Here is a 19442-nt window from a genome sequence, read left to right on the forward strand (position 1 = left end):
AATAATAATAGTAGTAATAATAATAATAATAATAATAATAATAATAATAATAATAATAATAATAATAATAATAATAATAATAATAATAATAAAAAAAAAAAATAAGTATATATATACATGTAGTGACAATGATAATAATAAATCAAGGCATAATTTAGGAGATTGGGAATTTGATAGTTAAAAAAATACGTTGTGAAATACTACACATTAAATATTTTAATAAGTGGTAAGTGGTAATTTATAGTTAGGTAGTGAGGTTTTTAGACGTGAACCTAACTTATTATTATACGTAATTTTTAAGAATCATTGTGGATTACCAAAGAAGATAATAATGTTTAAAGTGGTAAAGTGGTCAAAATGAGTCAACAGTCAAAGAAATAAAAAGATAAAATCAAACTAGTTCATAAATAACAAGATAAAGGTGGACCGGAGACTACACGCGTCAATTTATGGACTCCGTAGCTTGTTATCCAAGAGTGTCTTTCCTATAAATAGAGAAGGTTGGTATGTTAAGGCAACGGAAAAAATAAATAGAGAGTAGGAAAGAGGATGGCTCGGGTGAGAAGCTTGAGTGGAAAGGAAGAATAAAGGAAGTAATTTAAGGTGAGTTATATTCTTCCTTGAATTACCAAAAAGTATTTTACTTATGTTTTAACTTACCAAAATCTATTTTATATAATTTATGTTTTATTAATATATTAATAAAAGTTATGTTTTATAAAAGTTTCAGCTACGTGGTTTTATTTCTGAACCCTATTTGCTTAAAAGTGAAGCCCATGGATATGTTTGTTTTATCTTTAAAGGATATTTGTCTATGACCTTATATGAAAATATGTTTTGTGAGTACCACCACGGGAGTCCCATGCCTTGGGGGACTTAAATAACCATTGGCTAGTGTTTGACCACTTTGTTGTCCAGTGTTTGTCATGGATCCATTGACCAGTGTAGTGCTTGTCACTTAGTGATGTACCGTGGTTATAGTGATTATTTCAATTTCTGACACTTAAATAATTTGTATATTCAACTCAACTCAATTTATAATGTTTTAGCTTAAATAAATATCCATGGCCATTTTGTGCCCCTTATAGTATAATATTTCTCACTCTGTTATGTGCTTATAACTGTTACCCCTTTCAGGTGACGAGGTTTAGTGGAATCAAGATGGAAAATGAATCGCTATGTTATTTTGTTTTTTTTTTAAGATTTCTATCTTTTATTATTAAACTCTTGTAATACAGTGAAACTGAAATGACTATGTTTTATTTCCTTTTAAATAAACAGTTGGTACCCAGTTATTTATTTTAATTTATTTAATTTATCCGTTTGCGCTGTGACTACAAAATTATCCGAATTATTTTATTTTTATCTTGTTACGACGCTGAGCCTTTGGGTACCGGGTTTGGGTCGTGACAACAAATGTAAAATCACTTTTCCCTTAGACTCGATCAATTATAAACTAGCTGAAGATTTTGCGTATGAAATCTCTTTGAAGTCCACTATGGTAGGTTATGGTTTTGAAAAGAGGGGCATGAATCTTCCAAAGTAGCAAGCAGAAGAGTATAGAAGAAAAAAATGATTCCCCAACAGTCTTTATAACATGAAAGCTGAATTCATTTTTCAACGTTTTGGATGGAAAAATCCAAGTTAGACACAACTCTGCTGCAAATAGAGAGAAATTCTCTGGATTTCTCTGCTTTCAATCCAGAGAATTTCTCTGATTTGTTTGGTTTGGAGAGAATTTCTCTGATTTTGATGCAGAGAAATTTGTGAATTTGTTAGTAAAAATTGTATTGTTGGCTTACATATTACACAAAGTCAGAGAAATTCTTGTGAGTAGAGCCAGAGAAATTTGTTAACTCAAAGAAATTTTCTCTGACTCTATTCACAAATATTTGAAAATTTCTCTGGATTTCATAAAACAATAGTGTCTTTACAATTCAGAGAAAATTGGTTAAAATAAATCCAAAGAAACTTGAATATTCTCTGATTTATAAATAAACTCAGAGAAATTTGAATTTGAATTTGAACCCAGAGAAAATTGGATAAAATGATTTCCTAAAATAATGTTGTGTCTTTACGATCCAGAGAAAATTGGTCAAAATGACCCAGAGAAATTTGAATTTTCTCTGGGTTGCACCCAGAGAAATTCTTTGGAAAATCCAGAATTTCTTTGGAGAGAATTTCTCCGGGAAGAATTTCTCTGGATTGAAATTTCTCTAGATCAATGTTGAGGGGCCTTAGACATTATAAAAATATTGAATGTCTCTTATGCTATAAAATTTTAATATCAGGGACCCTAAAAAAAAAAATCCCATTAAACTTTTACTATCCTTCTACACGTATAAAATTCAACATTTAGCTTAGTGGGTTGGGATTAAAAAAATATAAAAGACAAAATAAGTGAAATAAGTTAATAAGATAAAATATCATATTTAAATTATAATCATTTCATTTTCTTTCATAAAAGTTAAAAAAACTAACCCAAACGAACTTTTAGGTCTATTTTGAGAAGTAGGTTGAAAACTAATTTTTTGAGTTTTTTTTTTTTTGAAAAAACATGTAAAAAAACCCAATTGGCAAAATAGGCATTAGGCCTCGTTTGGCAACTACATGTTTTAATCAAAAAGTCACTATAAGTTGTCACATCACTTTTTCTACTTTTCTGTACATCTTTTCATAAAAAGTCAAAAAAATTACTAAAATAATTTGTTCTCAACCAAGACTTCAAGCTAAAAAAGTCCCTAACTCAAAAAAATCAACTAAAATATTTTTTGTGAAGTGACAACTTATGCTTCTTTTGACAAAGAGATTAAAAACAATTTTTTTAACTTTTTAGATTATATCACCTTTTTATTTTTTTTTTAAAAAATTAAAAAATTAACTTTTAACTTATTTTCCACACCATATTAAAAAACCAACTTTTAACTAGTTGCTCTTGATTTGTTTTGAAAGTTTGAAGGTTTTTTTTTTTTTTTTTGGAAAGGACTTCCCTCAATCCAATCACGAACTAGAGAGTATTGTTAGATCCATAAAAACCTACCATGGGTCCCGTTTTGATAATCCAAACCATGTAATATGTAAAAATCGTCGAATATTATATACCTATAAAAAAATTATGTTGATCAGATATCGATAGTTATGTGATCAAATTAGTTTTGTATGAAAAAAATGTACGGTAAAAAATAAGCAGTTTACAAAAATCTGATTATATCACATAGCTATTGATGTCTGATCAATGTGATATTTTACAAACATATAGTACTTGACAATTTCTACATATTGAACGATTCAGATTATCGAAATGAGACCCATGGTAGGCTCTCACGGATATAACAATACTCTCTAATTCGATCACATATGACAGAGAATTCTTTCCTTTTTTCTTTTTTTTTTAATGTTGAGTTGGTTTAAGCCTCCGTTTGGGAAGTGAGTTGGCTTTTTGACTTTTTTGACTATATGAGCCTGGGCTCAAAAGCTTAGTTTGGGAAGGACTTTTGGCTTTTTGACTTTTTTGATTTTTTTGTGAGAGAAGAGTGTAATAATTATGGGGTTAGATGGGATGTTTTGTCTATTGTGGCTCATAAGCCTATTCTATCTTTTATGGCTCATTGAGTCAAAAAAACCCAATAAACTCTTGCCAAACCAACCCTAAGTTGACTTTGTACTTTTGTCGAATAAGTCAAAAAGGTTCTTTTTGTGAACAATGATGTACTTTGTTGTGGGAAAATTTGTCCACTTTTTGTATTTGACCATTATTTGCCTTCGATCTTTAATTAATTAATTAATTTTTTTTTTTAATTTAATTATTCATGTTTCGAGTTTTTACTAATTTATATTTAAAATCGGACCCCAAAAAAATAAACGTACTGATAATCAAATGTTATAAAATTATTTTATTATATGTAATTTACACTTTTAACACAAATCTAAACTAGAATATAAGAATATAATTTTTATATCATGTAGCACTTAATGTAATATTTTCTATCTAATTTTAAAACAAAATTAACTTTACAAGAAAATTCAAAAAAATTTAAATTATGAAAGGTTAAAATGAAAAAAAAAAAATTCAAATATCAAAACGAAAATAACCAAACATAAAATGGCAAACTACGATTTACCGTTGTTATAGAACAATAATATTATAAGGAAAATGAACTTTTGCTTGGAAATTATGATTTATAAATTATACCTAAAATGATTGTAATTTATAAATATATGTTTTTAGATAATTTTTCAAATATAGTGTATTCTTGATATCATAGTGATCAGTTTTGAGTATTAAATTTTACTATTCTTCTACGTGTATAAAATTTGATCATATAATTAAATTCAATCATTTCACAATTAATAGAGTTTGACTTCTCTCGCATTAATCATTTAATTTCACAAAATAATTCGGGTTTGGTGGGCGATCACTTGTAAGATCCACCAAACTAGAAAGGCTTGAAAAGTAGAATATAAGAAGGTTAACAAAAGTCTACTAAAAACAAAAAGAAAAGCTAGAGAAGTCAATTTTTTAGAATTTTTTTATGGTCTTCTAGTAAACTTTTTCAATTTTTTTAAAAAATTATTTCTTAAATCCTTATAGACAAACGTGAAAAGTAAACATTTTTAACAAAATATTTTTAAAAAAATCACCAAAGAAAGAAAAAGTTTTTTTTAAAAAAAAACTTATTTATTATTTTATAGATTGAAAGATATAAGAGTTCCATGATCAATATATAGCTGTGTGCACTCCGTTTAGATTGTGAGGTGAAATGAGGAAAATATATATATATATATATATATTATTGTGCTTTCTCACCTAAGTGAGAAAAGAAAAAAAATGATTATTTTTATCATTATTTGGATGAATAAAAGAAAAGAAAACATAACATGATTTCTCACCTATCTTGTTTGGACAAAGTAAAAAAGAGAAAAGAAAGGAAAGAAAAGAATTCAGTGGGTTTGGTTTCAGTTTTCTGAATTTAATTTTATATTTTTTCGTGTTTTTTTTTTTATTTTTAGTGAATATTTTTAAAATTTTAAGTAATTTTATTTTTTATTTTTTTAAATGCATCTTACTTAAGAAATCTCTAACGGTTCACCAAATATTTCATCAAGTCTGAGTAAAAATTTAATGAATTCCTCTATCTGATATTAAGTTCTCCAACGGTGAATTTTTAGCTATTAGCAAAACATAGATTGTCCGAGGGGACGACCAACTGATCGTCCGGCCGGTCAACCGGTAAGTGCAATCCAAAAAATTTGTAACAACTTTTTTGGTTTGGATTTGTACAATTTAACTTTTCTGGGTAACAACTTTCATTTTCCCTCTCTGGTACCTGCCAAGATTCATTTTCTAGGTAAAAGCCCTTATTTTTCCAATGCTTCCTTAAGATTTGTTGTGTTCTCATAGGAGAGATTGAAATTCTCCATCTAGGTTTTCTTAGAGTGATGCATATTGAAGTCCCCAACCATGGCTATTTCGATTCCTGGTGTTCTATTCAAGCTTCCACAGCATATGAACACAGATATGAAGATTATTGGTGAGCACAGGTCATCTCTATTGCAAGTAGTGAGCATTGTCCCTGTACTAGCTGGTGGTAAACTCTTCCTAAACCAAGGGTTTTATCTCAAGGTGTCAGATTCATCTTATGCCACCTATGTTTCTCTACCTGATAAACATGATGATCTAATTCTTAGTAATAAACTCCAATTGAGTCAATTCATACATGTTGAACATGATGACAGTAGCACTAATGGTGTACAAGTCACACAAAAAAATGCAGGGGTGGTCATCCGGGGAGTCAACCGGTCAATATAAATTTTTCACAAATTTTTGCCTTGAGATGGTCATCCGGAGAAACATCCGGCCGGACGTCCGGTGGGTCATCACTCAACGGCTATGCAGAGCAAATTGCTAAAAGATACAAAACATCCTCAGTTTGGTGAAACATTTGTTATATTCTCAATTTGATACAGGTTTAATGAAATCATTGGAGCACAAAAAAAAAGACTTTTTCACCAAATTTGAATTTGGTGATGGATTTGGTATAGCGTTGGAGATAGCCTTAGATGTATCTAAATAGTAAAATATTTTTAAAAATTAATAAATACACAAAAATACGAAAAATGTAATAAATTTTCATTTTTTTATATTTATGATATTTAGTAAATTTTTTAAATTTTTTTTTACAAATATTATACTTTTAAGTGTATTTATGTTTGGTGTATCTAAAGAAAAATTAAAAAAAAAATTACTTAAAATATTAAAAAAATTCATTGAAAACAAAAAAAAAATACAAAAAATAAAATTTTCTGAAAAGTATTTTGTAGAAACCAAAACCAAACAAGTTAATTGTATTTTATTTTACCAAAATAACCTTCCATTTAATAAGCTATGTAATTTTAGTATTTTAGAAAATTTTCACAAAACCTAATTCCTTTGTCACAAAATCTCACTACTTTTAGTGAGAAACAAAATATAAGTTTGGTGAATATTTTTTTCTCACTATCTCTCATCATTTTTTTTATCATTTCTCACCATCTTATCCATGTGAATTTATTATTCCCACAATTTCTTTTCATTTCTACTAAACCGCACCATCCAAACGGTGTGTAAACTTCACCAATTTGCTCCATATTCAAAACCCATCATAATTTGTGATCCAATGCCTCTGAATCTCTCCCTTTCTCTCTGTCTAACCCACCTCCTATTAACTTGTAAACAGGAGTGAAATACCATCTATGGGGATTGATTGACATATCTATAGATATATACGAATCCATGTATCAAATATCATCAGAGTTTTATAGACACCTCAAGCTTCGCTCCCGCCATTTTACAACCGCCAATCAACTTCAAACCCTCCTTTCAGCAATCCCTCAAAACAAACTTCCTCAACAAAACACACCCATTACCGAAGATCTTTGTGGCCAAGTATTAGACAAATACCCAGATATCAGAAAATTGAAAAGACTCCATTCAAAGATCATCTTTGATCAGACTCTCAGCTCAAGCCCATCCATTGGCATCAAACTCATGAGAGTTTATGCTGCTTGCGGCCAACCCGGGATTGCCCGCTACGTGTTCGACGAAATTCCCGACAGAAGTGTTGTCTTTTTCAATGTCATGATCAGAAGCTACGTGAACAACCAGTTTTACCAAGATGCTCTTTTGCTATACAAAAACATGTCTAATTATAATACTAATCCTGATCACTATACCTTTCCTTGTGTTTTGAAAGCTTGTTCTGGGTCTGAGAATTTACGGGTTGGAATCCAAATTCATGCTGCGGCTGTAAAAGTAGGACTCGATGCGAATCTGTTTATAGGGAACGGTTTGATTGCCATGTATGGGAAATGCGGTTGTTTAGTGCAAGCTCGCCGGGTTCTTGATGAAATGCTCCACAGAGATGTGGTTTCTTGGAATTCAATGGTTGCCGGGTACGCACAAAATGGGCAATTTGATGATGCGTTAGGGGTTTGCCGTGAAATGGTGTCGTTAAGTGTAAAACCTAATGCTGGTACAATGGCTAGCCTCTCGCCTGCTGTAAGTAATACATCTGCTGACAATGTTATGTTTGTTAAGGAAATGTTTGTAAAAATGGCTAAAGAGGGTTTGGTTTCATGGAATGTGATGATTGCAGTCTATGTGAATAATTCTATGCCTGCTGAAGCAGTTGGACTTTATTCAGAGATGGAAGCGTGTGGGTTAGAACCTGATGCGATCACTATTGCTAGTGTTCTTCCTGGTTGTGGGGATCTTTCGGCACTGTTGCTAGGAAGGCAGATCCATGAGTATGTGGAAAGGAAGAGGCTTCGACCAAATTTGTCGTTAGAAAATGCCTTGATTGACATGTATGCAAAGTGCGGATGTTTACGTGATGCAAGGGAAGTGTTTGATGGTATGCACGGTCGGGATGTTGTGTCGTGGACTTCAATGATTTCTGCTTATGGTATGAATGGGCATGGTCAAAATGCTGTTGCTCTCTTTTCAAGAATGCAGGACTCAGGTCTCACTCCTGATCCCATCGCCTTTGTTTCCATTCTCTCAGCATGTAGCCATGCAGGGTTGTTGGACGAGGGACAGTATTGTTATAAATTAATGACAGAGGAGTATAGGCTGGTGCCAAGGTTGGAACACTTTGCTTGCATGGTCGATCTATTAGGACGTGCTGGTCGAGTAGATGAGGCCTATAATTTCATCAAGAAGATGCCAATGGAACCTAATGAGAGGATTTGGGGGGCTTTGTTGAGTGCTTGTCGGGTTTATTCTAAAATGGATATTGGGCTTATAGCTGCTGATCATCTTTTCAAATTGGTTCCGGAGCAGGCTGGCTATTATGTCTTATTATCAAATATTTATGCTAAGGCTGGTAGATGGAAAGATGTTACGACCATTAGGTTAATCATGAAGAACAGAGGAATCAAGAAAATGCCCGGTGTTAGTAATGTTGAGATTGATCGTCTGGTCCACACTTTTCTTGCTGGTGATCAATCACATCCACAATCCAAGGAGATCTATGAAGCGTTGGATGTGTTTGTAGGGAAGATGAAAGAGGTAGGTTATGTCCCTGAGACACACTCTGCCCTTCATGATGTGGAGGAAGAGGATAAGGAAAATCACCTAGCAGTTCACAGTGAGAAGTTAGCTATCGTCTTCGCAATTATTAATACCAAACCCGGGACACCAATCAGGATTACCAAGAATCTACGTGTTTGTGGGGATTGCCATATTGCTATCAAGCTTATCTCCAAGATTGCTGAACGGGAAATCATAGTCAGGGATACAAATCGTTTTCATCATTTCCAAAACGGGGCTTGTTCATGTGGTGATTATTGGTAAGCCTGCGTAGAAGTGCTCAATGCTCTTCACTTTTCCAACCGTTTGAGCTTCAAAGCTGTTAACTTCTTTCCAGATGCTGCCACATTTTCATTCCCAGCAATTACCCTAACATTAGATGGTAGTTGTCTCAAACCAAGTGGATTATTTCCTTGAGGTAATTTTCTCCTTGACAACTTCCCAGTAAAAATGATTTCATATTTTGGTTTGCTAAAAGAAAAGCAAGAAGCTTTTAGAAACAGAACCAAGAAACCCGAAGTGCTTTAAGTAAGGGGTGGTTTGAGATGATCTAAATAGGTATACTTTTTAACTTTTTATGAAATATGAGTTGGGTATGAATTGGGTTTGATGTGATGTGGTAGAGAAGTCATGCGACTTAAATAAGATGATGTGACTTAAATAGAATAGTAATTTTTTGACTTTTTTAAGTTATGCCAAACCAAGCCTAAATCTTTTCATTTCATGGGTTATGTACATTGGAATTTGTTCATTGGATATGATGATCATAGTTGTTAGCATTAGATTTTCTCAGCTGTCATGAAGCTCTTCATTGATTCTTCTTTGTTGCCCTTTGTTTTTTATTTAAATATAAAAATTACTTACTACATAACAAAGATCTCATCAGTTCTTATTATAAATTCCTTTTACACCCAATAGAAGGGCCAGGCCATATACCGGTAAGTTGAGCGAGGATTAAAATAGTTACTAAAAGACAAAATATACTAAAAAGTTAATAAAATAAAATGTCACATTTAAACCACGATTATTTCATTTTCTCTCAAAAAAGTCAACTCAAACGATTTTTTTTAGTCTCAAGCTAAAATAGCCAAAAAATAAAAAGCCAACTAAAAAAGCCAATTGCCAAACAATGAATGATAGGAAGCCAAATTTTAAGAATTTTCTAGCATAAAGACTACTTTCATCTTTTGTGTTCATGTGCCTGGAAAACTGTTTTCTTACACTTTGAGTTGGCTTAGTTTAGATTTACAAAACTCATTGACATCTTGTTGCTAATTTTTCATTCAACATGTCTGACAATCCAAGTAAGTTAGCAATGCTGGAGTTGTTTATTCCACTGTAGCTGCCATGCAACTTGATTCACTTGGTTTGTCAAGCTCTTGTTTCTCAAACTCCAAAAGGAAGAAAATGAAAATGGAATGCTAATGACGGGCGTGTGAACCTTCAAGGCAGTTCTTCTTCACGGAGAAAACCTATTGACAATGCTGTGAGCAAGTCACCAGCTTCGGAGCAAGCAATCAGATGGTTGGTGATTGCCCCTCAGAGCCATCAGAGCCAGGAAAATCTAATCATTCGCTCCTTTGTTTGATTTTTTCCCGGTAAAGGTTCCATGTTGTCTTATGTTTTTAGCTAAGTTGTTTGGTGATTATGGGTGAGAAATGAAAGTTTTTCTAATCTCATTAAATTGAATGGCTAGAAGTGATTGGTTGGAACCCTAGTGACATAACAAAGGGGGGAAATAGGTAGGCTATTAGTTAGGTTGTTTAGATGTTGTCATTGAAATATTCATATGTGATTAGGTAGACGATGTTGAAAAAACGTTATTTATTTTTAATCTTTATTGTAACTATTATAATTCTAGTAAAAATCATAGTTCAACAACCTTATATCTTTGTCTCAACGCTGCAAATGATCTTTTTGGATGTGTTTCCATTTTCGACAACCTTGTATCTTGGTCTTAACCCTGCAAATGTGTTTCCATTTTTTCCATTATTGTTTTTCATACTTTCAGAAACAAACAAGATGAAAAGTTAGAAAATTTTGTTTTCATATTTGTTCAAACACAGTAAAAAATTGAAAACTACTCTTTGGTGCTTTTAAAACGTGAGCTGTTTTCAGAAAATATTACCCAAAACAGTTTTCTGAAATAATTTTGCCTAACTAATTTACCGTGTTTTATATGAAAACAGGACAAAGAAAAGCAAACACAGCCAAACAGGTAGAACTTGTCTGAAGACCCAGGAATCATTTATCAAGAAGAGTTCCTCATAATTGTTCTTGTACTCTGATAGCATATTTGAACAAACCAATTGGCAAAAGGAAATGAAGTTGAGATACAGTTTCTTTTCGTCACAAAAATACGCTCTCATCTCAACATGCTATTTGTTCATTCAACTTTTATGTTCATACAAAGAAAGTGAAAGGAAAATTCATAAACGAAACTGATCAAAACAAAATAGGAAAGGAAAAACAAAAGAAGATGCTAGAGTATTGATATAAGTAGTGCACAAAAGTTAATGCGACCAAGGTTTGTCCAAAAAACCAAAAATCATGCCAATCTAATGAGGGAAGCAACTGGAACTAATACGAGGGCTCCAACATTTAGAGTTTTGCCACCTAAACTTTTCTGACCTGGATGTTGTGAGTGGACTGGAAACGCCAGATGGGTTTTCTCCCGCTCTGAACAAGAGCTACCTCCTCTCCTTCCTTCGTCATCCCTTGTTTCTGTACATTAAAACCCACTTCATTTATAAGAAATGTCTTACACGGTGCCTACTGGCAGATGCGTATTATACAGAACATACTTGCAACAACAAATATAATGAAAAATAATCTAAAGAGTCTGTTTGGTCCTTTCCTTTGTTTTTGCTATTCATGTTACGAAAACAATAGTGAAAAAATCGAAATCATCAATCGTTTCATATCATGCTTTTTTCTTTTTCTTTTTTTTGGTGTTTCTTAAAAAGTTGATTGTTTTCAAAAAAAATTTACCGAAAACAATTCACCAAACAAGTCGTGTGTTTTTTGGAAAATGAACAAAACCAAACTGACCGTAGACTTTATAACCAAGGATTGTTCATTCATGGGTGAGTTAGAAAGGCCAACAATCCAAGTGAGGTCCTTCCGAAAAATATTCCCTCATGTTTATAATATACAACTTGAATGGATATCCTCATTATGTTGCCCATGATCCAATGGAGGAGCAGCTGTACATCTCAATTACCACGTAAAGAATTTGAAAAACAATTAGGACAGTGAAGCCTCACCTGCAACAAAGCCAATGCATTTGAGAAGGTTTCTTCGGCATCATCTGAGAACTGCATGTATATGGGACATACTCCTTGGTACAAAGCCAGTCTCTGTTGTATTCTCTTCCTGCATGGTCATCAAGTCACGTTTGATCAGTCAAAAATTATTAAAAGATACGCTCTTTGTCTTGGGTCAAACCCTAGTCCCATAATCTACTTAGTACTTAGTAATATAGTATCGGAAGTGTATCACAAAATGTTTTTAAAAGCAACACTTAATGGCATGATAACACCACATCTCAAAAGTAATCCACTCGTTCAAGGAAGTTGGCTGGTTTTCCTTGTTATAATCGTAGGTTTAATGATTAATTAATTCAGTCATGACTGAATCAATTCTTTATTATATTGTCACTTACTAGAAACTCAAACAAGATATGATAATGACTGTTCACAAGTATGTCTCCAAAAGAAAAAAGAACAAAGAATGAAAACAATAACTCAATTAATGCATGCAGTTTGATGGAGTATCCTGACTGAGGAGACTAGTTAAGAAGACCATCAATTAGGCGAATTCACAAGATTTTTTTCAAAAAGCAAAATTTGAAGAACAAATTGCAAGAATGGATTATGTGGAGGATATGCAAACACTGACGAAATGAGACAAGTATAGGATCTAGGATTTAAAAAATAATATAATTATTTATAACATTCTGAGTAATTCACAATAGTTGAATGAATCATATGCTATATGATAATGTTGCATGTACTTAATAAAAATGGCACAAAAAAAAGTGAATGCTCAACTGCTTGATGCAGTTTAACACTATGACAAGCAAACTTTCAGAGTTCTGAAAGCTCGGAGGAAATTTGAGTCAATGGATCCCAATCCACAAAAAGGTGCTTCATGCCTTTGTAAGAGTAGTACAGATGTTGAACCTCATTCAAAACACTTGCTCCATCAGTCTAGTTTCCAAACAAAATAGACAAGCAACAAAAGATTCCAGTAATAATATGAGACTCACTCGTTTGTAAAGGCAAATATGGTGCCAGATGGTCGATAATGACTCAGTAGAATGCCCATGAAACCAGTTTCGGTGAAGACGACAATTGAGGTTCCAAGAGTGTTGGACATCATCGTTGCATGGAATGCAAACATCTCACTCATATGGTTCTGAGGATATCAAATGAAAATTTCAATTAAGATATATTTCATAAATAAATCAACTTGGAGTCAAAAAACACATATGAAGATGTCAGGTAACCTTGAACGCCTGGCCAAGGTTAGGAGGTGTTTCCCCACCAACCAAGGTTGCTTCTGTCCGTAATGATACAGTGTGCATAACTTTGACAGCTTTCAAAGGAAACCTGAACAGGAGAGATCAGTCAAGTTTAACATATAAAGCTGGATTTGTTTATGCTTCATCTATCTTTGTAGTTAACTGACTCAAAATTAGTTTGCAACCAAGAAATTCATCACTAAAAAATGCAACCTCAAAGACTTTAATTTAATGATAATGCATATAGGTCAAACCAAACTTTGACCTGGAAGCCTTCCCCAATTTGTATATTAGTTTCTATTACAGCAAATTTCCTTGTGGCCACCAAAAAGATTACTAGATTGTGCAAGACCGGCTTGACTGGTTAAATTTTTACTCTGAAAATTAACAAGGTGGCTTGTGCCATCCTACATTCCTAAACTTCTGAACTACTGTATACACCAGTTCCTTCCTAACAGAAATACTGGAAACACCAAATAACTTACTTTCCATGAGCAGTTTCCCCAGACAGCATAACTGCATCAGCACCCTCTCGAACAGCAATGGCAATGTCTGACACCTCTGCTCGGGTTGGTGTTGGATGGACAATCATGCTTTCCAGCATATTTGTTGCCACAATAACAGCTTTCCCCATGCTACGGCACATCCTGATTATCTCTTCCTGCATTTTTGCAACAAATTGTTGTCTATGTAAATGATTAACATTAATATCTTATACCTATACCAAAAAAGCACCTGGCAAATGACGTTATCCCCATCACCAATCTTCCATCAGTACAAAAACGTACCTGCAATAGTGGAACCTCCTCAATTGGAAGCTCTGCACCCAGATCTCCTCTAGCAACCATTGCCTGAGATCAGAAAAACATATATTACTTTAACCGTGCACAACCAAATACAATGAAGGTATTCTTGGGAACTTGTTTGGACCCAAAAAACAGCTCAAGCCAAAATGCAACTAACTAAAGATGAAAAGTGACTAAACCTAAGCACTAAGAAAATTGACAAATAGCAAGGACTTGATCTGAGACCAATCTCCAAAGCAACAATTCAAGTTTTCTTTTCAAAAAGAAAAGTGAAAAAGGAATAAAGAGATCAAAACCAAGATAAAACTAACCCCATCAGATGCTGTGATAATTGAATGCAAATTTGGAATAGAGTCTGCACTTTCAATTTTCACAATAACATGTATATCAGCACCACAACCTGCCAAAGTAATAAGAAATGACAGAGAAAAGTTAAGATGTAAGGCAGGACACCTATCAAGCACATACATGATATTTAATTCCTATCTGTAAGGAATGCATCATTTATATACTTTGCAAGTAATTCTTCAATTCATGGACCACTGCAGCATCTTTGACAAAGGAAACAGCATAGAAGTCAACTTGATTGTCCACTCCAAACTTGATGTCATCCCAATCCTTTTCTGTTGCAAATCAACGCAAATGGTTATGTTCATTTGCAAAACAAAACGGCTTGGTACTTCCAGAGAAGGAAAAAAGAAAAAGAGAAGGCATAAGAACAGTTGGCAGCATCATGAAGGAGATGATTGCTGGGCACTAACCAGTGATGGATGGCAGCGTAGCACTTTTTCCTCGAACATTTAGATGTCGTCTAGATTTAAGCTCTCCTCCATCAACGACCTCACATTTTACTGAATCTCCTGTCTTGGACTTCACTAAGAATGACATCATACCCCCTATAAAATACACGATGAGTGAATGGTGTGTAAAAGTCAAAGCAAAAGTTTTCTTTTTGGGTTACTGAAACTCAGAGCAAAATGACGAAAAAGAATTCATGTAGCTGACCCCACTCATGTGGGACACAATGCTCAGTTTGGTTACTAAAACTCAAAGTGGAATAGAGAAAAAGAATCCATGTAGCCGATCCCACTTGATTGGGACCCAAGGCCTAGTTTGGTTAGGTTATTGAAACTCAGTATGTTGAGAGTATCTCCTTGATCTTTGGACTGCAAATTCTTTTTCTTTGATTCTTTAATTAATTAAATTTTCTTTTCATTAGAGGGTATAAGCCCTTTTTGCTTTCTATTGATGCTTTTATTTTCACTAGCCTTTTCATTTATATTAGAGTTCTAAAAAAGTAATTGACTTGGTATAAATCACAGTTTTATTTCATATGCATTATAAAGTGGTACAAATTATGGGAAGATGTTCCTGAGAACCCAGAATTATATTTGATAAAAGTTTAGAAGGAAAAAAAAAGGGGTAAAACAAAAGAAATTTTGGACTGTTAGCAATATCTGGGTGTCAAAAGTGTTTTGCTAAGTCAGCTTTTAAAAAATTTATGGTAGTCTGGAAACAACTGAATCCACAAAGTCCCTCTTTAGTACCTCAAGTGTATGAGGTAGGATGTCAAAATCATGATGACTGCAAAGCTTCTTCATCATGACAATCTTTTGAGGGATAGAATCAAATTAATGTTGTCAAAAATTCATCAACAGAGACCTTTCAAGTGCAATATCAGCAGATTTTCAGATCCTCATATTTCTAAGCCACTATAAGTGAAACATATGTATAAATTTTGCATTGGATACAGTCAAATCTTGTTCTCTAGATCAACATGAGCTTTTTTCAACAATTGCTCTCAGAATATTTATCTATCTGTTTCATTCTGGGATTTCCACTCTTAACTCTCAATTAAACAAGTGGACATGAAGGAATATGATTATGACGCATGCAAATCATTGGCTCCAATTCACATGATACTTTCATGATAGATGGAAATGTTAGAATAGTATATCATTATTTGGGTTATTATTAAATTCTAATTATTCTATAACTTAGGGCTCTCTTGTAATTATTAATCTTTATAAATATAAAAAGGGAATGATACCATAATCATTCTCTAATCTTGTATTCTCTAAATTTGGCCCCATTTGGTAGAGCTATGGGAAAGTGATTATAACTTATAGCCTAAACAGCTTATAACTTATAACTGTGACCATAAGCTGATTTTTTACTTATAAATTAAGCTTCTCCTCCCCCACTCAAAGAATAAGTTGATTTTTAACTTACAAAAAGCTATAAGTTGTATTGTTAAGCTGAACCAAACACATCAAAATAGCTTAAATTAAGCTAAAAGCTTAAATAAGCTGAAAATAAGCCCTACCAAACAGGGCCTTTATCATGGTATCTGAGCCACAACCTTAAATCCATCCACCACACCCGTCAGCCACACCCAACCCCACCACACTGCCACCACACAGCTACCCATCCAAGCTAGGTGTCACTCCTTCCCCAGCCCTGTCCGCTACTGCCAAAGGGCTACTTGGCCCAGTCGGTCGTTTTTGACTACTGCCAGAGGCAACCCTAGCCTTGTCACTCACTATCGCAGGCTGCCCAACCTTGCTGGTCTTCTTCGACAGGCCTCCTGACCTCGTTACTCCCTCTTGCTGGTTGTCCCAGCTTTGTCGTGTCCTCCGACAGCCCTCTTCGACCGCCCTAGCCTCTGATAGCCTCGACAGACCGAGTCAACAGCCTATGATGGTGTATTGCTTCGTCGTTTTGTTGATGCAATGCCCAGGTTGTCGTTGTCTTGCTTTATCCTGTTATCAATATATCCATCTTGCTTCGTCCTCTTTACTTCTTCTTTTAAATAAATTAAAAAAGAGCAAAAAAAAAATTCTATGAGTTCTTAAATCTTTAACTTGTGCTTTCCCTTCCATCCCACCTTCCGGATTTGTGATTGTCACTAGTTTTGTTGAGGGTTCGGTAGTACAATATCCATGGCAGATTCCACCAGTGTGACCACTACTTCTCAGACACCTAGGAGTGAGAGTTCTACTATACCTACTACTATGACTGATAACCCCAACCCTAGTCTTAAAATCATCGCCTCTTTATTTAATAGTCAGAACTATCTAGCGTGGTTGTAGAGTTTGACTATTTTTTGAAGAGTAGAGGGAAGATAGGATATGTTGATGGCAGGATACCGACACCCAACACCACTGAGCCCAGTTATGATCAATGGGAGATTACCAACTCTTTGATTATGGGTTGGCTTATTCATTCGATGGTCCCAAACATTAGTGATGGCTACTTGTCTATGGAGACTGCCCAGGATGTTTGGGATGTTGTGGCTGCTACTTATTCCCGTAAAGGGAATTTCTCACAGGCATTTGAGTTGCGCCGCTCTATTAAGAGCTCTGTTCAGGAGGAGCAGATTGTTCTTCAGTACTTCACCTTCCTCACCAACAGCTGAAAACACCTTGACCACCTGCAGGACTATAAGCCTGTTTGCACTGCTGATTCAGTCGAGTACAGGAAGTTCATTGCATAGGAACGGGGTATACAAGTTTCTGGCAGGCCTCAATGTGGAGTATGATCCGGTTTGGAGTCGGGTTTTGAGTATGGACACACTTCCGTCACTTCAGGATGCATTTGCCTATATACAGAATGAAGAGAGTCGCCAGTCTGCTATGATGTCACCTGACACTACTGACCGCTCAGCATTACTGTCTACTCCTAGAGATGGCCTTAGCCTGACTCCAATCCCGCTGTCTACCGCCAAGGAGTCCGCCTTCTGTGATTACTGTCGCAAGCTGCGGCATACTTGTGAGACATGTTAAAAGTTTCATGGGACTCCATCCGGGGGTCGAGGTGATCGATCTAGTTCTAGAGGAGGTCGGTTAGGCTGATCTAGAGGCTGTGGCTCTCATCCCAAGCTCATCAGTCTAGTGCCGTTGATACACTGGATTCTACTTCCGCTTCCGTTGGCCAAGCTTCTGATGGTCTCTTTGGCATGACTACTCATGAGCTTGAGTATGTTCTCCGTCACTTGCTGGACCGCTGGTCTTCTACTGCTCTCAGTACATCTTCCTCTTCATTTGCCTGCTTAAGTAACTTAGCCTCTTTTTCTCGTGTTTTCCTTTCTCATAAGTCTTTGCCCTGGATTATTAATTTTGGTGCCTCAGATCATATGTCTGAATCCTCTGACCTTTTCTCTGCCTATAAGCCCTCTTCAGGTCAGAACAAAATTAAGATTACAGATGATACTGTTTCTTCTATTTTTGGGAAAGGTTTAGTCCATATCACTCCTGCCATACCTCTATCTTCTGTTCGCCATGTTCTCAATTTTTCTGTTAACCTGTTATACTTGAGTCGTATTACACAGGATTTGAATTGTAGTGTGATATTTTTTTCTGATCATTGTCTTTTTCAGAACCTTGTCACGAGGAGGACGATTAACAGTAGTAGTGCAAAAAATGATCTCTACTTGCTGGATCAGCTTGACAAGCTTGCTCATTTCTCCACCACGAGTCCTACTACCAAAGATGATTTATGGCTATGGCATTAGCGTCTTGGGCATCCTTCTTTTTCTTTACTTAAACATTTATTTCCATCTATTTTTGCAAACAATAATGTGCCTGAGTTTCTTTGTGAGTCTTGTCAACTTGGAAAACAACACAGAACTTCTTTTGCTCCTAGTTTTAATAAAAGTTTAGTTCCTTTTTCATTAATCGATTCTGATGTCTGGGGTCCATCTCGTGTTATGTCTGTGAAAGGTCATCGATGGTTTGTTATATTTATTGATGATTTTTCTCGTAATACTTGGGTGTATCTCATGAGAGACAAGAGTAAGATTTTCTTTGTGTTCTACAATTTTCATAAGATGCTGTATACTCAGTTTGGGGCCACTGCAAAATCTTCTGTTCGAATAATGGGGGTGAATACATAGATTCTGGATTAGGACAATATTTTTCTACTCATGGCATTATCCATCAAACCTCTTGCACCAATACCCCTCAACAAAATGGGGTGGCGGAATGCAAAAATCGTCATCTTCTTGACATGACTCAGTGCATGTATTTTTCCATGAGTGTGCCTCGGTCCTACTAGGGTGACGATGTTCTCACCGCTGTCCATCTTATTAATCGTCTTCCTACCCCAATCTTGCAGAAATAGGCTCCCCTTCAAGTCCTCCTTAGTTCCAAGTCCTTCTTTCCTATTCCTCTCAAAATATTTGGCTGTCTGTTTTGTCCACAATCGCTCTCCTACTCGTAGCAAGTTAGACCGTCGCTCCCTTAAATGTGTTTTCCTTGGGTACTCTCCTACTCAAAAGAGGTATAATTGTTATCACCCTCCTTCTCGTAAGTGGTTTCTATCTATATGTGTCACCTTCTTTAAGTCCTAGTCCTATTTTTTGTCCTCTTCGATGTCATAGTCCTCCCTTCAGGGAGAGCCTTGGTGTGAAGTGACTCCTGTGATTCCTATGGTGAAACCAGTTGTTCTTGCACCATCACCTCTTACTAGGATTACAGAACCCACTATCACCAAGGATAGGAAATGGCAAGTTTATGTCAAGGACAAAGACAGACAGAAAGTT

The 19442-nt window shown here is 34.9% G+C and overlaps 2 protein-coding genes across 3 annotated transcripts in view; one reads left to right on the top strand and one right to left on the bottom strand.

Moving 5' to 3' along the window:
- Nucleotides 1-6434: 6434 nt before the first annotated feature.
- LOC114259765 (Tetratricopeptide repeat (TPR)-like superfamily protein) lies at nt 6435-10927 on the top strand. 2 transcript variants are annotated; one of them, XM_082882192.1, is made up of 3 exons: nt 6478-8987; nt 9875-10167; nt 10759-10927. In XM_082882192.1, the coding sequence occupies exon 1, from the start codon at nt 6773-6775 to the stop codon at nt 8831-8833; it is 2061 nt and encodes a 686-aa protein (XP_082738318.1). In that variant the 5' UTR covers nt 6478-6772; the 3' UTR covers nt 8834-8987; nt 9875-10167; nt 10759-10927. The 2 variants fall into 2 exon arrangements, with proteins under 2 accessions (XP_028055595.2, XP_082738318.1); XM_028199794.2 differs by lacking the exon at nt 9875-10167 and having other exon boundaries at nt 6435-8987.
- PKP-BETA1 (plastidic pyruvate kinase beta subunit 1) overlaps nt 10909-19442 on the bottom strand; it is a 13771-nt gene continuing 5237 nt past the window's right edge. Inside the window, exons 4-12 of the mRNA XM_028199795.2 lie at nt 14662-14796; nt 14413-14523; nt 14212-14300; nt 13883-13945; nt 13580-13755; nt 13080-13182; nt 12840-12988; nt 11836-11944; nt 10909-11293 (exon numbers count right to left, since the gene is read on the bottom strand). Coding sequence (XP_028055596.2) covers nt 11186-11293; nt 11836-11944; nt 12840-12988; nt 13080-13182; nt 13580-13755; nt 13883-13945; nt 14212-14300; nt 14413-14523; nt 14662-14796 — 1043 coding nt within the window. The 3' untranslated portion in view covers nt 10909-11185. The remainder of the gene's footprint in view (nt 11294-11835; nt 11945-12839; nt 12989-13079; nt 13183-13579; nt 13756-13882; nt 13946-14211; nt 14301-14412; nt 14524-14661; nt 14797-19442) is intronic.

Source organism: Camellia sinensis, chromosome 8 (assembly GCF_055761805.1).
Source record: "Camellia sinensis isolate YWXY chromosome 8, ASM5576180v1, whole genome shotgun sequence".
Lineage (NCBI taxonomy): Eukaryota > Viridiplantae > Streptophyta > Magnoliopsida > Ericales > Theaceae > Camellia > Camellia sinensis.